General features: G+C 37.0%; 2 protein-coding genes across 2 annotated transcripts in view; one reads left to right on the top strand and one right to left on the bottom strand.

Annotated features, from left to right (window-relative positions):
* ADAMTS3 (ADAM metallopeptidase with thrombospondin type 1 motif 3) overlaps positions 1–21,536 on the top strand; it is a 278,590-nt gene that overhangs the window by 139,891 nt on the left and 117,163 nt on the right. Inside the window, exon 4 of the mRNA XM_055588775.1 lies at positions 6,333–6,489. Within this exon, the coding sequence (XP_055444750.1) occupies positions 6,333–6,489 (157 nt within the window). The remainder of the gene's footprint in view (positions 1–6,332; positions 6,490–21,536) is intronic.
* On the bottom strand, positions 16,563–17,470 carry LOC129657964 (SAP domain-containing ribonucleoprotein). Its single transcript, XM_055588774.1, has one exon. It carries the CDS (start codon positions 17,454–17,456, stop codon positions 16,824–16,826), a length of 633 nt encoding a protein of 210 aa, XP_055444749.1. The 5' UTR covers positions 17,457–17,470; the 3' UTR covers positions 16,563–16,823.

Genomic DNA, 21,536 nt, shown 5'->3' with positions numbered 1-21,536 from the left:
CTTTTGCCTTGCCAATGATTCTGCCTCAACCTCATTTAAATTTTCATTGTCTTCTAAGGGGGAGGATTAGATGTTTTAAATTTTACCTGTGACCTAGTGGAGAAAGTAACATCATGGGGCCTGAGATTGGAACATTTCCAATAGAAGGTATGTAGAAATGATTTTTAATGGTATGTGGGCTAATCCTACCTGCTTTCCCCATGGCTTTCAAGTGTCCCCAGTAGTCATTGCCCATTGCTAAGAGGCTGCTGGCTGCTTCAGTGACCACTGTTTGCACTCAGGTTTAGGCACAATAGGAGGCAATTTCTGTAATCCAAATGAGCAATGATGAGGTCTGTAACTAAGGAAGTGGCAGTGTAAATAGATGGGAAAAGAATGGAAGAGACTTTACAGAACAATGTGACTGAATGGATTTAGGGCCCCCCCCCCAAAAAAAAGGACTTGAATGAAGATGAATACTGACAAACTTCAATCTGTAAACTTCGGTATATAACAGACCTGTGTTTCCATAATAAAGCCAGTTAACACTGCCTCCCATCAACAGGTAGCATTAGGAATGAGGCTGAACATTTCAGCCTTGGATGTAGTCCTGTTAGTTAATTTTTTATGTGTTTACTATGTTTATGCTTAGTTTGCATGTGTTTTATGAACATTATCCGTGGTGGCTCAGATGGGAAAGAGTCTGCCCACAATGTAGGAGACCTGAGTTCCATCCCCGGGTTGGAAAGATCCCCTGGAGAAGGAAATGGCAACCCACTCCAGTATTCTTGCCTGGAAAATCCCATGGACAGAGGAGCCTGGCAGACTATACTCCATAGGGTGACAAAGAGTCAGACACAACTGAGTGACTTCACTTTCACTATCTATGAATACTATTAACCCATCAAAAAAGTGATTTCAAAATTACTGAGAAAAAGAGATTTAAGAATATGACATTAATGCTAAAGAGATTAAAACAAAAATTGAAAAGCATGAGAAAGATGTTGGAAATTGTGTTTGTAAAGGAGATGAATCCATTAACAAGAGGAACAACTCGGAAAGGTCAAGATCTAATCAGGCTGCTTGTGAAAAAAAGCATTTTTTCAGTACAGCACTAGGGGAAAAGTAATTGACCAGATGAGGAAACAACCCCAGATATTGGAGTTGTGTCTGGAAGATCAACATTACTACTGAATGCCCACTAGCTCAATGTTCTTTGTAGTGAAGGGGTAGAAGTTTTTTCAAGAGGGTAAAACTAACCACTGTGGGAAAGCTGTAGTGATATTTCCTTGTAAGACAAGGTGACATAAAGTCAAAGGCTGTTTGAATGTTTGGGGGATGTAGAGATGGCACATGGAGACACCAGAGCTTCTGAGAATGCCCTCTGAGGCTTACACAGAGGGAGCGGGGTTGAGACCATATCTAGGAGGAGAAGACAGAACAGAAAATGGGGACAGATGTGGATGCAACAGAAAAGCAATAGTAATAGGCATATTTGCTGAAAACAGATGCTATGAGGCAAGGTTTACCTACATTTCATGTCTGTGCTGCTTGACACGGAGCAGTAGAGCCATTAGACCAGCAGTTAGATGTGGTTGGAATCATCCCCCCTTCCCCTTGCCTATATTCCATGAGAGTGAGTGACCTCACAGTTGAAAATAAAGAATAAGAGCCTCAGAAGAAGATGATGACTTAGATCTGATAAATATTTTCAAATAATTACAATTCCACACTAATACATTATTTTTTCAACTTTGTTTTCAAATGTACTGCTATTTAAATTAATACTCCATATTAGTGCATATAATATTAATTTAATATTAATTATATTAGTCTATGAAATGTTAGATTTTATTAGACTGATTATATTCTTTGTAGCCAAAGATGGAGAAGCTCTATACAGTCACCAAATCAAGACCAAAAGTTGACGTGGCTCAGATCATGAACTCCTTATTGCAAAATTTAGACTTAAATTGAAAAAAGTAGGGAAAACCACTAGGCCATTCAGGTATGATCTAAATTAAATCCCTTATGATTATACAATGAAAGTGACAAATAGATACAAGGGATTAGATCTGATAGAGTGCCTGAAGAACTATGGACAGAGGTTCACAACATTGTATAGGAGGTGGTGATCAAAACCATCCCCAAGAAAAAAAAAATGAAAAAAAGGTGAAATGGTTGTGTTAGTGGGCCTTACAAATAGCTGAGGAAAAAAGAGAAGGGAAAGGCAAAGGAGAAAAGGGAAGATATACCCATCTGAATGCAGAGTCCCAAAGAATAGCAAGGAGAGATAAGAAAGCTTTCCTCAGTCATCAGTGCAAAGAAATAGAGGAAAACGACAGAATGGGAAAGACTGGACGGAGGAGCCTGGTGGGCTGCAGTCCATGGGGTCGCTAGAGTCGGACATGACTGAGTGACTTCACTTTCAGTTTTCACTTTCATGCATTGGAGAACGAAATGGCAGCCCGCTCCAGTGTTCTTGCCTGGAGAATCCCAGGGACAGGGAAGCCTGGTGGGCTGCCGTCTATGGGGTGGCACAGAGTTGGACACGACTGAAGCGACTTAGCAGCAGCAGCAGCAGCAGCAGAGATCTCTTCAAGAAAATTAGAGATAACAAGGGACATTTTGTGCAAAGATGGACACAATAAAGAGCAAAAATGATGTGGACCTAACAGAAGCAGAAGATGTTAAGAAGAGGTGACAAGAATACACAGAAGAACTATACAAAAGAGATCTTAATGACCCAGATAACCATGATGGTGTGATCACTCACCTAGAGCCAGACATCCTGGAATGTGAAGTCAAGTGGGCCTTAGGAAGAATCACTACGAACAAAGCTAGTGGAGGTGATGGAATTCCAGCTGATCTGTTTCAAATCCTAAAAGATGATGCTGTGAAAGTGCTGCACTCAATATGGCAGCAAATTTGGAAAACTCAGCAGTGGCCACAGGACTGGAAAAGGTCAATTTTCATTCCAATCCCAAACAAAGGCAATGCCAAGGGATATTCAAACTACCATACGATCACACTCATCTCACATGCTAGGGAAGTAATGCTTAAAATTGTCCAAGCTAGGTTTCAACAGTACATGAATGAAGAATTCCAGATGTTCAAGCTGGATTTAGAAAAGGCAGAGGAACCAGAGATCAAATTGCCAACATCTGTTGGATCATAGAAAAAGCAAGGGAATTCCAGACAAACATCTACTTCAGCTTCACTGATGACACTAAAGCCTTTGACTCTGTGAATCACAATAAACTAGAAGATTCTTAAAGAGATGGGAATGCCAGAGCACCTTACCCGCCTCCTGAGAAACTTGTATGCAGGTCAAGAAGCAACAGTTAGAACCATATAAGGATCAATGGACTGGTTCCAAATTGGGAAAGGAGTACATCAAGGCTGTATATTGTCACCCTGCTTATTTAACTTATATGCAGAGTTTATCATGCAAAATGCCCAGCTGGGTGAAGCACAAGCTGGAATCAGGTTTGCCAGGAGAACTATCAATAACCTTAGGTATGGAGATGACACCATCCTTATGGCAGAAAGTGAAGAGGAACTAAAGAGCCTATTGGTTAAAGTGTAAGGGGAGAGTGTAAAAGCTGGCTTAAAATTCAACATTCAAAAAACTAAGATAATGGAATCCGGTCCCTTCACTTCATGGCAAATAGATGGGGAAACAATGAAAAGAGTGACAGACTTTATTTTCTTGGGCTCCAAAATCACTGCAGATCATGACTGCTGCCATGAAATTAAAAGATATTTGCTCCTTGGAAGAAAAGCTATGGCAACCATAGACAGCATATTAGAAAGCAGAAACATCATTTTTCCAACAAAGGTCCATTTAGTCAAAGCTGTGGTTTTTCCAGTAGTCATGTATGGATGTGAGAGTTGGACCATATAGAAGGCTGAGCACTGAAGTATTAATTGACGCTTTTGAACTGTGATGTTGAAGACTCTGGAGAGTCCCTTGGACTGCAAAGAGATCAAACCAATCAGTCCTGAAAGAATTCAATCCTGAGTATTCATTTAAAGGACTGAGGCTGAAGCTGAAGCTCCAGTGCTTTGGCCACCTGATGCAAAGAGCGGACTCATTAGAAAAGACCCTGATGCTGGGAAAGACTGAAGGCAGGAGGAGAAGGGGATGACAGGATGAGATTGTTGGAAGGCATTACTGACTTAATGGACATGAGTTTGAGCATGCTCTGGGAGATGGTGAAGGACAGGAAAGCCTGGCATTCTGCAGTCCATGGGATTGCCAAGGGTGGGAAGCGAATGAGTGACCGAACAACATTAGTGTATGTGGGACTTGCCTCGTGGCTGAGCCATAAAGAATCCGCCTGCCAATGCAGGAGCTGTGGGTTTGATCCCTGGGTTGGGAAGATCCCCTGGAGAGGGAAATGGTAACCCACTCCAGTATTCTTGCCTGGGAAATCCTATGGACAGAGGAACCTGGCAGTCTACAATCCATGGGTGACAAAAAAGTCAGGCATGACTTAGAGACTAAAACAACAAAATAACAATTAGTGTATGACCTTTACAATAGGAATATGAGCTGTAGCTATTTGAATGTAATGTGGACTCAATGAAGAATAAATTTCAGACAAACTATCATTTCTCTTCAACTATAGTAGTGAATAGTGTAGTCCTGGTGTTTTCTAAGAAAATCAAAGATGAAACAGAGTCATAAAAACACCAGTGAGGTAAAAGGAAGGAACTGAATATCAGATAACCTTTTCATTCAAAAGGATGAAGCTGGAGAAGGAATGAAATATGTAAAATCATGAAATTAGATTAATATGGGCAAAATTTGAGCTAGTTCTTCAAATTAATAAATGTTAGAAATATAGAGTTTCCAATGAAACTGAGGTGAATTAAGGACAGAAGTAACTTTATGTATGGAGTGCTCCATGGAACTCATTCTTCTCATACCATGGTGATATGATGGGAAGATATAAATGGGTTACAAAAATACTTAGCAGCAGTGGACGACAGCCCCACAATGGGTTACTATGGGAAATCAGAGATTTTTCTTGAATTTATGTCCCTGTAAGTTTTTTAGAGATAAAATGCTAAGTAGAATACATAAATGTGCTTCGTCTATAGACCGATGAAATTATATAGATTGTATGATTTTCTTATTCTTACCCTATGTAAAGCTCTTATTTTGCCTTATGTGCGTGTGTGCTAAGTCGCTTCAGTCGTGTCAGACTCTTTGTGACCCTATGGACTATAGCCCAACAGGCTCCTGTGCCCATGGGATTTTCCAGGCAAGAATACTGGAGTAGGTTGCCATGCACTCCTTCAGAGATCTTCCCTACCCACGGTTCAGACCACATCTCTTCTGTCTCCTGCCTTGGCAGGTGGGTTCTTTACCAGTAGTGCCACCTGGGAAGTCCATTTTACCTTATGTAGGGAAAGAACAAATTAACAAGATGCTGCCAGTCAGGCTCTCTCGCCCCACACTCTCACGCCATCTAGCCCCATGTTCTATGAACAGTGACTTTGCAGGGTTCTGTAACGGCTGAGATCACATAACACTACACATGCACCTCACGAGGTACTCACTTGGCCATGGGCTACTTTGTGTAGTATGCCTGTTATGAACTTCACCACGAAAGCCCTGGCTGCTGCTGCATCAGGGCTACATTGGAGTGACCCATGGTTATGTTATATGGGGTTATGTTATGGCTACGTTATGGTTATGTTATGGCTGCTGCTATGGCTGCTTCTCTCCTGCCTGCTTCATCAACCAGGAGAGAGGCTGTGTTATGGCTGCCGTGCCAGCCAGGAGAAAATAAATGTGTCTGCAGTTCCTACTGTTCTTGAGTCTTCATCCAGCCTCTGATTTCCTGCATTGCCTACCCTGGGTTCAGCAAACAGTGTGAACAGCAAGACAATTGGCGTCACAAATAGGATCAGCAACACCTAGGAATATTTTATTCCTACCATATATGAATTTCTACCTTTGAATAACTGATATTTATAGTAGCTTAACCATTTAAATCTGGTGGCTCAGACGGTAAAGAGTCGGCTTGCAATGCAGGAGACGTGGGTTCGATCCCTGAGTTGGGAAGACCCCCTGGAGAAGGGAATGGCAACCCACTCCAGTACTCTTGTCTGGAGAATCCCCTGGACAGAGGAGCCTGGTGGGCTACAGTCCTTGGAGTTGCAAAGAGCTGGACGCAACTGAACAACTAACAGTAACTAACCAGTTTGAATTTATAACCAAAAGTGGAAAGAAAGTTCATCAGTTTTCAAAAATTGTATTCTTACCATTTAAAACACTAATTGTAAGCTAGAGATGATAGATATTTCTTTTAACGTAACACATTTTATGTTTTCTCTAGGCTGGAATGATAAAAAGTGATAATGATGAGTATTTCATTGAACCCTTGGAAAGAGGTAAGCAGATGGAGGAAGAAAAAGGAAGGATTCATGTTGTCTACAAGAGATCAGCAGTAGAACGGGCTCCCATAGACATGTCCCAAGACTTCCACTATGGAGGTAGGCATCTTTGACAAGCCTCAATAGTTAACTGTGGTTCTAAGACATGATGAAAACAACTCTCCCATCAGTTAAGAGAATGTGATAGTCATGTGCCTTTATATAATATGGAAGAAGCAAAAGAAGCTTATATTTATAAATTATAACATATGGCTTGCCAATTTAAATGCATAAGAGAAATACATATTACAGGTATTATTTTATTTCAAGGCATCATCCTCCCAATTTGTTATTTTTTATTTCTTTTAAATTTTCACATTAAAATGAACTTTTCTCTAGCTGGGTTAAAATTTCAAAGTGTGTATTTCAGGATAATCTAAATTATGCATTATTAATATTATTTTAAAACTTTTAAAATGAGATATATTGACACAGCAAATAATTGTATTTTGTTTGAAGTCCACTGTGATAGATAACATTTGAAAATAAGAATGCTATTTGATTTTGCCTATTTTGCAAAACTTTTTACAATGTAAAAGTGACAATTAGTTGAGTGATTCTGTTAAATTTTATTTTAAGGTAGGCTAGGCCACTAAAGTCAAGTGAATTATTGCCTGTCAAGGTTTTCTTTTTATTTTTTTTTAATGGGATTGGAAAGTAACTTGGTATTAAAGAGATGTTTTTATAAGTTTAGTATTGAAATTCCCTTTATGGAAAATAAAAGAATAATAGGAATCTGTTTTTTTAACCAAATCTCAAAAAGCCTATACAACTGACCCTTGAACAGCACTGAGGTTGGAGTGTCAATCCTCCTTGCCCTTGAAAATCCACATATGATTTATAGCCTCATCCCTTACATGTGGTTCCTCTGTATGTGAGGTTCCCTATCCTCAGATTCAACCAACTCTGGATTCAACCATCTAGGAATCAGTGGATCATGCAATATGGTAGTATTTACTGTAGGAAAAAAATCCACTTAGAAGTCGACCCAGGTAGTTCAAGGGTCAACTGTATTTTCTTTTGTAAGGCCAACTTTCTAAATTAAAGGCAATGGAAATTTCCCCTAGGGAAATGTCAGGGATACAGATAATCTTCTTAATTTAGCAGCCATCTGTCTTCTAGATTAATGATGTCTTCTGAGAGTTGTTGCCTAGTTATTAGTCTGAGGTTCAGATGCCACCATCTTCCTTTTATATGTGGTATTAATTGAAATAGTACTGTTTAAAATGCATTTAAAATTAACATTGCCTGAAAATTTTTTGAGAAGTTTCTGATTTGAAACAATAGGTCTGTATTAACAGATGCAGTCCTATGAAATGTGTATATATCCCAGGGGGTCACTGTAGTATAATAGGAAGGAAATACACTCTGCAGTTAGAGAGATATAATAATGATAATAAGTAATAATAATAATAGGAGTAACAGCTCTACAACATAAGTTGTTAGATTAGTAGTTAACATTTTGGAGCCTCAGTTTCTTTATCTGTGAATAGAGATCCGAAATATATATCACACAGTTGTAATAAGTATTAGAAATAATATACACAGATTGCTGAGTGTAACCCTCAGCAATAATAGGTCCTGAATCAATGTTAGCTGTGGTTATTGTTATTAATTGTTGATATGAATTATTTTGTGCAAAAATTTACATAATAAGAGTTTTATTAAAGTTGAATAGTGAGACATTGCTTTCTTACGTGTTGTGAATGCATTACCATTAATTCTCATTTATAAATATCTTCATGCTTTAGAAATGTTAATCTAAATCAAAAGATGGTGATAAGAAAGGATAGATAGTAGGATACAGTGCTTTTTCTATAATCCTGATTGTTGTATGTTAAAAGTAATATCTTTTTTGAAGCAACAAGCATCTTTTATTTTTTTTTTAATTTTTTTTTTAAATTTAATTTTATTTTTAAACCTGAAACACTGTTAGAAAAGCATAGCCCCACAGACTATAGAATGGTCTTGGAGGACTGGAAACCAGATTAGCTTCTGACTGTCCTCTGCTCCATCTATCATACTATAGTTTCACCAAACTGTACCCTGTTCCTCCACTGCAGTCTCTGAAGATATCGATTTCTATAAATAGCACCCTTTGGTGCTTTCCAATAGTCTGATATCTATAGGGGAAGAGAGATTATTTTTTTCTTGAAATAATAAAATTGTAAGAAATATTACATTTAATACCTATTGTACTTTTAGATATTAAATTAGACAAAATAATTCAGGAGTCAAGGTATATACATTTAAAAGAATTGGATATAATTAATTTGGGACATTATTTTAGGAGACCATTAAAAATATAAATTCCAGTAGCATCAGTATCAGTATACTCAGATTATGTGAAGAATTTTTAAGAAGACAGACTCTGAAAACAGTTTTCCAATTGCGAATAGAGGATTCAGTTCAGTTCAGTTGGTCAGTCATGTCCGACTCCTTGTGACCCCATGAATCACACAGCACGCCAGGCCTCCCTGTCCTTCACCAACTCCCAGAGTTCACTCAAACTCATGTCTATTGAGTCAGTGATGCCATCCAGCCATCTCATCCTCTGTTGTCCCCTTCTCCTCCTGCCCCCAATCCCTCCCAGCATCAGGGTCTTTTCCAATGAGTCAACTCTTCGAATAGAGGATTACTTTATAGTAAAAAGTAAGCCACAACCTAGGGTAATATATTTTGGAAAGGTTTTCAACAGTCAATGGGTCAAAGCAAAAGGGGTTCCTTTGTTAACTCTCAGTTACCTTAAAACTGGAACCAAAATAGAGCCATTCAGTTCTCTTAGAACATTCCATGATAAACCTTAGTATGAACTTCACAATTTTTATTTTCTTATTTATGTAGTTCCGATTGAACTGAGTTGCTGGTGCTATCAATTTACCTCCTTTGGAGAGTCTTAAATTGTAATGATATATTTTAAAAATGTAAATATCTTCCTAGGGTAAATAGAGATTCAAATTTAGAACCTGAAATACCGACTATAATATTTAAATTATTCTTTTAATTTCTTGGTTTCAGGACTGAAAGCCAAGATTTTTCATGGACTAAATACTTTCCAAGTGAAAATTAAGAATATATTTTTATAATTCATTCCATCATTCTGAAATTTAAAATTAAACAGGTTCCAGAATTATAAAGATATATTGGTTTATAAATGAAAACTATAGTATGATATAAAATAGTAATTTGGGGGGTCAATATAGGATGTTGTTTTAGGAGATATAAGGTCTCTCTTCAATGAGTTATAGGAAGAGGAATAAAATATATAAGATAAGCCTTCCTCAGAAAGAAATGTATTTGAGGGCCACAGTCTTCATAAATTTCTCTAATAGGTTAATATAAACACTCATCAGGAGGGGTTTGGATCATAAGCAAGGCACTTCTATCCCTTTACAGCTTCATCAGTGGGGCCCTTGTAAATAAATGCTCTGCTGTTATTTTGCTAGTCCTCACACATTGCCTGGCCACATTTCTTGCTTTGTCAGTTTAGCAGTTCAGAAATGCCATTCATTTGAGGTCTGTAGTTTGTTGCAAGTGTTCTGCTGCTGCTGCTGCTAAGTCGCTTCAGTCGTGTCTGACTCTGTACGACCCCATAGACGGCAGTCCACCAGGCACCGCCGTCCCTGGGATTCTCCAGGCAAGAACACTGGAGTGGGTTGCCATTTCCTTCTCCAATGCATGAAAGTGAAAAGTGAAAGTGAAGTCGCTCAGTCGTGTCCGACCCTCAGCGACCCCATGGACTGCAGCCTACCAGGCTCCTCTGTCCGTGGGATTTTCCAGGCAAGTGTTCTAAGTTAAAACCAATTATGACATGAACTAGGTGAGGAGTAGTGACTTGGAAAGAAGGAGCCAAACTGGGTTGAGATTGAAGTAAAATAGATGGGGTTATTTGATAGAGTAGTTGTTGGGGTAGAGAGAGAGGAAGAGTGATCATGGATGACTCAGAATCCTAATCTGGAAGACTATAGAGAATTCTGTTTCCAGAATTCAGGTATTTCAAATGAGAAGTTGGAATAGACTTGATGAAGAATGAAAAGTGAGAATAATTTTGGATACATTAACTTTGAAGATCCATTGGGACAGTAAGTGCTCTAAAAAATTCATAGTATATTTTCAAAATCATGTCCCAACATCAGTGCATGACTGTTATATACCTGTTGCAGTGGGGATGGGTAGAAGTGATCTTGGGAGTCAGGTAGCAGATATTGGCTCACGGTTGCTTAGAATGGCTTTGCTTGCCTTTTACTCTTTCATTCCTAACTCCATATCAGTGAGAATCAGAAATTGAACATCGCACAACTTTGGGAACCCATGAAAGATCTTTGCTACCTATCACTATAGGAAAGAAGATTATGTCCTTAAAAACAAACAAAAAAAGAAAAAAAAAAAGTTTGGTTCTACCATACTCAAGAGCCCTAAGGTATTCCAATTGACTGAAAGCAAACATCTATTTTGATTCCTTATCTTTAAAAATATTTACCTAGGTTTCCGTTAAAAGTCACAGCTTTGAACCTGTTGAGATGATAGATTATATAGTACAATTCAACAACATCAGCAAATCCTCCATCATTCTCATATATTGCACAGATTTTCTTTCCTTGACCCTTAAAGAGGTTATATTGTTTTTGAAATGTGGAAAAATATAAATATCTGTTTAAAAATATATTGAACTTGAATTTATAAAGTCACAAATACAGTGCTCTGTTCTAGAATTATTCTTTCGAGAATAAGACCTAAAACAGTTTTATATTTGGCAATATAAATAATATTTTCCAGTACAGAACTGGCAGGTATTCACAACACATACCACACCCAGGTTCTGGCAAAGAATACCATCCTTTTCATTAAAGGACAAATATAAACTTGGCATGCTTACGATAAAGAAACTTGTCTACTTCATCATGGGGGAGAGTTGAAGTTACTTCTTTTTCTGATTTCTGTTTTGGGAGTATGGGAATTACATCCATTTTTGGCATCTTTAGTTTGGACAAAATTGTTTTATATATTACTGATTTGAATTTTACTTGGTAAAAACATGGCTAACTAACTCTTAAAGGGTCATAAAATTCACCACCACTGTTTAAATTAGTCATCAGTCTAAACCCAGATAAAAAGGAAAATACATGTCTGATCATCTCTTAAGAATGTCTACATTGTCATCAATAAGTAGTTTGTTTTAGGTAGTCTATTTTTCTGGGGGTGGGGTAGACTGTACTTGTATGACATCATTCAGCTTCTCATAATTTTTTTCTTAATCTCTAGGCTCTTAGGCTTCTCCCCTCAAATTACAAACTATTCATTCACCAGAAGCTTTGTGTTAACGTAATTTTTGTAATTACTTCCTACCAGTGGGAAACAAGGAATAGTAAGCCTTTATCTCCTAGCTTCCTTTCAGGATTTTCATTTTCCTGCATGAACCCAAGTGCTTGTGTTGCTGGTGTGGTTGTCATGGTGCTGTGAAGGAGTGTCTTTGTCCCAGGTGGGAAACATGTACAAGTCAGAAATGATTTGGGAGTTGCTCCTGGTTGCCAGGGAATGGAACTATGAAACAAGGACTAGAATAATGGGAAGACTATTCCTTATTTTAGTGACACTAGGAACTTCCTAGGCACAGAGTCCTTCCTTGATCTGTAGACACATCAGTAGGTGCTGTAATCCTTTGTATTTGGAAGTTCTCATGACCTATGCCCTAATCAAGGAGAAACTTTGGTGGGCATTGTAACCCACCAAAAAAAAAAAAAAAATCAAACGAGAATTTAATTTTCACAGATGTTTTCTTATGAATGAAGCAAGAAGATAATATTACTAAATCATTAAGTTCTGTCAATAGCAAATATTCTTTTAGGTAGATGTTAAATGATAAAATTTTCACAGCTGCATAGTTTAGTCTATAATATAATTTAAGGGTCAGCTATCTGTCAAAGCTACTCCCATTGGCTTCACATAGAAATACTAATGACGTTTTTGGGATTCCTTTTCAGGTTGTTTTTTTTTTTATATTTCATAATCTAGGTATTTATAATAATTATTGACAAAAGGAGGCAATTTAAGATTGAATTATTATATAAAGTAATCAGGAAGCAGAGTGAAGATTAAAGGAGCTTTCAGATGTGAAACATGAAAGATAATACTTTATTTCCCTTATTAACATGTCTTACTGGGCCTATTCTATCTCTTCATGAATAGGTACAATGAAAGGAGTGTTTATATAGACCAGGCTTAAAGTGCACAAAATATAAGTCTGTATTTTTTCTAATAAGGTATTGAATATGGAAATGCACAACTTGTGTTGAGAATTCAAAGTTGCTGGATTACTATCAAAATTTTTGATAAGAGACATTGATTCAAAAATTTTTTTTTGTCTATTTGTTTGGTTTTCTTCTCATCTTTCACAACTGTTATAACCACTTATCTGCTGTTCCACATTAACTTGTTCTTTTGGTTTTGTGCTATTTGTTCATTATTTCAGGACTCTGATTAATAATACCAAGCATCCTAAGATTTTGTGTATATTCTTGTCCAAAGGATAGGCTTTAAGTGTTTTTTAGATGCTACCTGAGTATAAGCCAATACTCAAGGCTTATATCTCTTGTGTGATTTATAGATTTATGTGTGGTTTTTGAATGTTAAGAATAAAGTCTGTGTGGGACTAAACCTTTTTACATTCTAAATTCAATCATCTGCTTCAGCATGGCAGGTTTTGTTTTCACATTTTTAGTTTTATCAGGTCTTACCTTGCATACTCAGAGGAGAAAAGCAATGTTTAAACCCTTTTTGGTGAGACAAATGAGTGATAAAAGCAGACTCTTTTTATGTCCTGTGCTCTGTACTGGTAAAATGTCATTAAACAGCCTTTAGGTAGCAAGAAATTAAGATATTAGGACAGCTTTTAAATATCTCCATTCCCCGTTTTGGATGATGTATGCAGATAAAGGCAATATAGGAATTTTATGCAAATAAACATTGCCCCTTCTCATTCTGTGATGCTGGGGTTGGCTTTTGAATCCAGTAGGAAGTCCAGAGGAAATCAGCACGAGGTGTAGTAGACGCATCTTCCAATTTATGTTTAAAGGGGGTACAATTAATTTAATCAAGTTAGATACATTGATTTTGTCTCTTCAACACCTTTCTCTTATCTGTGATGATCCAACATTTGAAAAGTCAGAGGAAGTATTTGTAGTTGTTATAGGGGTTGCTATCATTTGAGTTCCTCTAGGCATTTTAAAAACACTGTCACTCCCTAGTTCTCTTCCACTTAAATTTATGGAAGACATATTCTAACATCCTGTTATTTCAGACTTCTACAAATTATTAATGATCTTTCAAGATATACATAGGAATTATTTTTGTAGACTTGAGATCTATAAGCTTTGATGTTGGACAAAATCATTATTATATTAACCACCCAGATTTTTATTCTTAAGTAAAGTCCCAACTTTTTTGGATTTTTCCTAGTTATAAGGCCCAGTTATAATAAGACTCAGAGGTCAACTCATAGCATCCAGTAGCACCTCACTCCACTCTATTTCTCCTCTTGTGACCTTATGACAACTTTGATAAAGTAACTCAAATAATCTGAATTAAATTCAAGCTTTGTATTCTGAATAGAAATTAAGGAACTGGGAAGCCAAGAGTTTAAGTAGTAGGAATTATGAAATTGGACCTTCCTTTTATTAATAGAATGGTGACTTTGTAGCACATATTGGAGGGAAAAGAAGAAAAAGGAAAGCAGAGATATTCCAAATGCAGAATGCATCACGTTTTGATTTTGTACAGAAGTTTTAGATGTTAACTGGTATGTGGTCTGCTTTGGCTGGCTGAGTGGGCCTCACTGGACTGATATTCCTGGTCTGCCTGGCCACTGTGAGACCTACTGGCATTCAATGTTGGGCTTTCTCAATCGGACTCCATCTGCTCTCAGGGATGCAGCAGACCACCCACCCTCAGCTCTGACTAGGACTAATGTTTCCCCAGCCCATGTGATCTGCCCACAGCTTCTGTATGGGAGCACATCATGGTGGTTCAGCAGTCCTTTATGACAGGAAACTCAGATTGTGCTATTTTTCAGTTCAGTTCAGTTGCTCAGTTGTGTCTGACTTTTTGCAACCCACAGACTATGGCATGCCAAGCTTCCCTGTCCGTCACCAACTCCCAGGGCTTGCTCAAACTCATGTCCATCGAGTTGGTGATGGCATTCTTACAGCATAGGAACCAAGGGGTGTCATGGCTTCCTTGGCTACAACTGGATCTATGTGCTAGGAAGTTAAGTGTTCTTCTTCTGGTGTCCCTAGAGTAGAGCGGGAAAACAGGCTTTGGCCCTTGGAAGTCCTCAGTGATCTGTGTGTTTTAGTGCTGTGCCCCTTCTTTTGAGATTTTGCCTTGAAGGGAACTGGGAAGAAATCAGAATCACTGTATCCTCTCCATAAGCAGTCCAGAATCAGAAGGGCCAAGCTTGCCTTTTTATTCCTCTAATTAAATATTTTTTCCTCACTACTCTAGCCTCATGATTAAGACTAATGATGACCAGGACTTTCTCTCATAGGAGGAAAACATAAAAACAAAACAAAAGAACCCTCTGTATTGTGGTCTCCAGGCCTAGCATTGATATGTTACATGAGAGCTATGAAGAATTAGAAAATTAATTCTTTTTTAACCTACAGATCTCTTTATTTTGAAAAACCTTATTTGAACTGCAGAAGTTGAATATCAAGTCTCTTTATATTCTTGGTGAAACAATCCTAGTGTCTAACAGCCACTTTCCTTTCCCTTCCCAGTCTTCCAGCTAGAGTTTGGGGGTCATTAGCAAGTTATCTATGCATGAAGGCAGAGAAGAATAATATATTTTTAAAATATCATTGCCATGTCACAGATTACTCTACTTCTGGGGTTCACATTGTTGTAGTTGCAAAAACCATATATATCAAAGGGTTGTTGAAAGGGCTTTTGTTAGAATCCTGTCTCCTCTGACTATATACATGTAATTTGGGATGAAGAATAATAAGATGTCAAGTACAAAATAGCAAAAAAAAAAACAAAACAAAAACAAAAAACCCAGGATTAAAGTGGAATTGATGTCAGAAAAAATAAATATTATCTTTATAACCCAAGCATACCTTACCTCATGACTTGTAATCTAAAATGAATCACAGATACAGTTTGGACATCCTGAGTCACCAGGAGAACCTTGGAATTTTCAGTTTTCCAGTGTCTATATATATAAATTTGGAATCTTAACTCTTGCTTGATAGTTGTTTTCTTTTTCTAACTAATATCTGAAAATATGGAATTTTATCTCAAATTCTATAATACTTGTGATCAGAAGAAGATATCAAATTTATTCTCCTTATGAATATAGAGTCCTGATGTTTTCTTTCTGATATGATTAAAACAAGAAGTGACTTTTATGCATATTAGAGAACAGTAGCATAAATATAGTCCTCAGAAGCCCAGTTACTTACTTTTGCAGATTTTTCTAACTTTTGGTCCAGAGATAGAATAATGGTGTTGAAAGTGACAGAGGTACCATGTCCAACCATCCTTCAGTACAAATAGGGAGGTCATCTGTTTTAGTCTTCTTCAGTTCTTGGCAATAACAAAGGAAAAATTAATAAGAACAGTCGTGAAGGCAGTCCCTTACCTTCGGTCCCCAGTTCCAGTAACTATAGCTTAAAAAGAACAACTTAAATGTGATAGACAGCAGAAAAACTAATGGGGGGGGGGAGGACTGTAAGTGCTCAGTATTTAATCCATTGAGAATACCCCTTATATTTTCACGAATAAAGACAAAATATAAGTGGTTATTTTAGAAAACATATTTTGATATAAGAACATGTTGCATTAAGATGGGATCACACACATTCTCTGTTCCACCCCTTTGCACACATACTTTAACCCCACCTTAATGGCCATTCCTGTGAAAGGTATTTCATAGCCAAAGGAATACAGTCCAACTGTGTTAAATTTCTTAGAGTAAAGTTAGCCAAGGATATCCTGTAAAAACAGACTCAAGCATTTGAATATGATCTCGTGAGCCAGTTTTAAAATTAGATCTTCACACTGGGTCTTTAGAACACTAAAGAAATCTGAAAATCTAAGCAGTGACTTTTTTTGATACAAGAGTACTAACATGTATCTTTTTTTTTTTTTTTTTTTCTATTTTTTTTTTTATTAACAAGCAAAATAATAATTAAAAAACAACACAACAACAAAACCCTTAAAGTTGGAACTGCAATTAGTCAAACTGCTGCTGGAGTTCACAGATGTACCCAGGGTACATGCTCCCTCATTGCAAGGCAGGACCTAGGCACATAACTGTGCATTTAGGTATATATGTGACCAGGAAGAGTCAAAGAGGTGGAAACCACTGGAGAACAGAAAGCATCAAAAACTTTTCATCAGGCAATTCCAAAGCGCTCTGCTCTTTTCCTCTTCTTTGCCTCTGTATCCTCTGTGGTTCCTGTTCCAGCTGAACTTGTGACAATCCCAAATCGCTCCTTCCTCTTTTTCAGCTTTTCGTCATCCTCCGACTTTCTGGAGATTGAAGAGACATTCAAACCAAACCTTTGAGCTCTTTCTTTTAGCTTATCCAGGTTAACCATAGGCTTGGTGTCAGACGACAGGCCTTTTGATGGAACTGGAGAAATCCCAAATCTAGCTGCCCGGGCAGCTTTCTTACTCTCCAAACTGACAGGTACATTGAATCGTTCAGCTCTCTTCTGCATCCTCTCAGTCTGTGGTATTTCAGATGTAATTTTTACCACTTTTTTCTCTGCTGCCACATCAACAGTTTTTTCAGGAGGTTCTTCCTCTTTGACAGGCAGTTCTAAGGGCTTTGGTTCTTCTTCCTCTGTTTCATCTCCCAGTACATCTTCTTCATTTGCCTCCTCTTCAGCATGCTCTTCAAGATATGCCTGGAGCCTGTTGATGAGATCTTGTTTTATTCCCTTGGTCTCCAAACCACGAGCAAGACACTCCTGCTTTAGTTCAGCAAGCTTCAGCTTATGAAGCTCCACCGTCTCAGTCGCCATCTTGTTACCCCTAACATGTATCTTTTAAACAATCTTTACTATTTCCTTTTAAACAATCTTTACTATTTCCTATCTCACAGAGAAAGGGGGGAAAGCTCACATTTTTTCAGCTAGTTCATTAGAAAACTAAAGTATTTATCAGAGATAGAATACGTGTCTACAGCTTATGCCTTCACAGAGTATACAGACACAATGTATAATTGTTAATGGTGAGTTTTAGGCTAACATGTATTTATTATAGGTACTTAACATATGCTTTCCCATAGAGTATAATATACTTCTATAAGTAAGTAAATGTTAGTTGCTCAGTCCTGTCCAATTCTTTGGGACCCCATGACCCCCTGCCAGGCTCCTTTGTCCATGGAATTCTCCAGGCAAGAATACTGGAATGGGTGGCCATTCCTTTCTCCAGGGGATCTTCTAGACCCAGGGATGGAACCTGGATCTCCTGCATTGCAGGCAGATTATTTACCATCCAAGCCACCAGGGAAACCCATACTTCCAAGACTGATAAAGATACATATCAAGATTGATTTTAAAAAATGCAATTAAACTAATCAGTTACAAAATTAGCTTTTTAATAACTGATCTAGGAAGCATGTTCAGTGACTTTAGAGATACCAGTGAAGGCTGAAGTGCTTGAGGGACTTCAGGCTGATAGTGAAGGATGCCTGGAAGTGATGACTGGGAAAAAAGGAAGACAATCCTAAGGAACCAAGACAAAGGTTTAGGTAAAGACATGATGGTGATGATGTGATGTTGACATTATTATTAATAACTAAAAGTAGAAAACACACATATATGAATCATGTTACCTCAAGGATTTTTTTTTTTGGTTGGTTGGTTTTTTATGTAATAACTAATTCAACCAGATTGATTCAGTGTCCTAGCTGCTATTGATTGGCAAACATATTTTTTCTTTAGTACAGTTTTAGCCCAAAGGCTTCCCAGTAATTGGCTTTGTGTTAACATTAAAAATTTTTAAGTAACATGCCCAACAGAATGTCTTATATTATCCCTGACCCCTACTCAGTCTCTGAGCAGAGTGTTCAGGGATGGGGCAGAGATAAGAGTTCTCTGTTACATGCATTGCTTAGTTTTAAAATTATTATACAGAAAAATAACTTTAAAATTTTAATTGTGGAATAACTATAAACAGACCCTGATGCTGGAAAAGATTGAACACAAAAGGGGAAGGGGATAGCAGAGGATGAGATAGTTAGATGGCATTACTGACTCAACGGACATGAATCTGAGCAAACTCTGGGAGACCATGAAAGACAGGGAGACCTGGCCTGCTGCAATCCATGGGGTCACAAATAGTTGGACGTGACTTAGTGACTGAACAACAACAACACACCCAAACTCAGTGTGCTTCAAAAGTAATGTTACATGTTCATCTTTATTAGAAGTAAAAAGACATTTTTGTGCCTAGCTAGATGTAACTTTGGAAGAAATATCTAATGTAGTTAAATAAGCTTCCTTATTGTGTCACTTGTTTGTTATTACTCTTTTTTGGAATATATTCTTGTCACCTCTATTTAGTGTTTATTATCCAGCTTGAAGGTCATTTTTTAATGAAAGTGTTATTTTTTTCCCCTGAAATTTCATAGTTCTTAAAAGTTCATTTGTACCCTTTGCCATATACCATCTTATAATATGAATTTTTTCCTTAATTTATTGAGATCTGTTTTTCAGCTCCTGGTATTTCATTTATTTTCAAAATAAATAATACAACTTTTTATTGATAAACTATGCTGCTCCATTTTGATTTTTACTCCTCTTTACCTCCCTGTGGCCTTAGACTCCCCCTTTGGGTTTCATGACTAGTGTCTTACTTGGATTTCTTTCTTAAGCCTCCTTCCTTTATAATCTTTCCTCTTCCCATCCTTTTCACACAAGTCTCCTTCTTCTTTCTCATGTCTTATACCATTAGTGATCTTTGGGAGAATTGCATGGTCGTGTATATCATCTACAATCCTCTTGAACTCCAAGACTGTATATTCGACAACTTTTTAGTCACCTGCACTTAGATTTCCCACAAAGACCTTTAACTCAATATGGCCAACATTGAACTTGTCTTTAACCATCAACCAGTTCCTAAACTGCTCCTTGATTCTCATATTAGATTTTAGTCTTAGTGAATGGTACTGGTATCCACCCAGTTAATCCTTCTGATTTCCATATCCTTTATCTAGTTGGCAGCAAGACCGGCAAGTTATCTACCCAGAAAGCTCTCAAGATAGCCCCTTCAGTCTCCAGTTTTCTACTTCTGTTCAGAACCTAATAGTTTTCTGTTTTGAGGACTGCAGCAGTCCCTTGACTGTTCTCCAATTCTAAACCCAGGTCACTCTAGTCCATTTTGAGATGTTACCAAATGTTGTGGATCATGTACCTACGCCATGTTAGTGTGTGTATTTGCATAGACACAAATGTATTATTATAGTTTATATATTACAGAATATGTGTAACATATATGACGTTCTCAGAGGTAGAAATTAAAAAGAATATAACAGAGATAACTTTGATAGAAGTTCTATTTTTTCTCCATATTCCAGTACATATTTTTATATATCTCTGTAATGTAAGTACACTGGTATCCTGCTTTGGAGATAGCTGCTTTTGATGGAAAATTTAGTAACCTTTCTGAACTGAAATACTTATAATATCAGTATGTAGTCTAAACCTTTTAATTTTTAGGTAATTTTCTTTCCCCATTCCTTATTGGATAGAATATAACCATTTTAGCATTGTCCTCAGGCAGCACCTAGAATCTATTTACCTATTTTTTCTCTTTTACTGTTCATTAGTGACACCCATTTCCTCCTGTACACTGTTTACTTTGAACTTTACTGAACTCTGAATTCCATAAACATACATTTTCCCCCACTCTACTTTCTTGTTTGTCCTTAGATATGATAGACCACATATCTCTTTCTTTTAAGATGTTGGAATGTGTCTTTATATCAGGTTTAACCACTAGACCATCTTTTTGAGAAGAGAATAAATGTCTGCCTTCAGTTTTGTAGAATCTGAAAGGTAGATAATTTTTATCTCATATATGAGACTCAATGAAATGAGATAATTAACTTCAGCTTCTAGCACACATGGTTTGACTGTTTTAATTCATATATTACCTCTTATTTTCATCTAATCTCATCCAACAAACTCTTGAGAAGAAAGATTAAAATTTTATTTGAATTTTAAAGATTAAAAGCTTCAAGTTTCTTATGTATAATAATTTAAGGGAGGTCAGTTTTTTCTTAACTGGCATTGTATGTGATTGAGATAGGGCCTACCATTAACACATATCAGAGGGGGAAAGTAGAATATACTTTGAGAAAATGTTCAGTCTCTTAAAAAAGTCATTGTTCTCCAGATACTTCCAAGAAATATCTGAACAGAATTTTTTTCTAAAGAAATTGTACTCTGATAAAGAAGACATTCTTAATCTGCAAGGACATCAATAGGTCTAACAGCTTCTTGAATTTATTTTCTATATTCATAATATATATTTCTGTATTCATATTTGTGTTGTCCCTTCTCTCCCAGAGAGGTTTCATACCTTGCAAAGGATTTTCGTTAGGGTCCATTATTTTAAAATTGGTGGTGTGGAAACTGTTCTCAAACTGTTTTAATTCTCTTTGAGTAACTCGATATGCTCTTCCAAGCTATTTTTATACATATATTGAGAGCTAACAGGGTGAGAAGTGGATCTTCCTTATAAAATGACTATGTTGCCTAACACTTTGCACTTTTAGTATGAGAATATTAATTGAATAATATACCTATCCCTCAGTAAAAAAATGTAATCTTTTTTGCCCTTTTAAATGTACTCTAGTCCAGTAGTACCTTCTGGCTAAAGATAAAAATGATATGTTTCAGTGGGAGGGAAACGTATTGCTGTATGCTTCCTTTTCAATAATGCAGAAGATAAATAAAGATATGGCACCCCTTCCAACACATAGGATACATTTGTATTTGAAGAAATACAGGAAATGTGTGCCATGAAAATGATAATGCTTGGATGAAAAGATCTTCATTATCTCAACCAACAGTGGTCTTCAGAAGCAATGACAT

Source organism: Bubalus kerabau, chromosome 7 (assembly GCF_029407905.1).
Source record: "Bubalus kerabau isolate K-KA32 ecotype Philippines breed swamp buffalo chromosome 7, PCC_UOA_SB_1v2, whole genome shotgun sequence".
In the NCBI taxonomy this organism is placed as follows: Eukaryota; Metazoa; Chordata; class Mammalia; order Artiodactyla; family Bovidae; genus Bubalus; species Bubalus kerabau.
The sequence above is the reverse complement of the archived record's forward strand: the minus strand, read 5'-3'. Positions and strand labels throughout refer to the sequence as shown.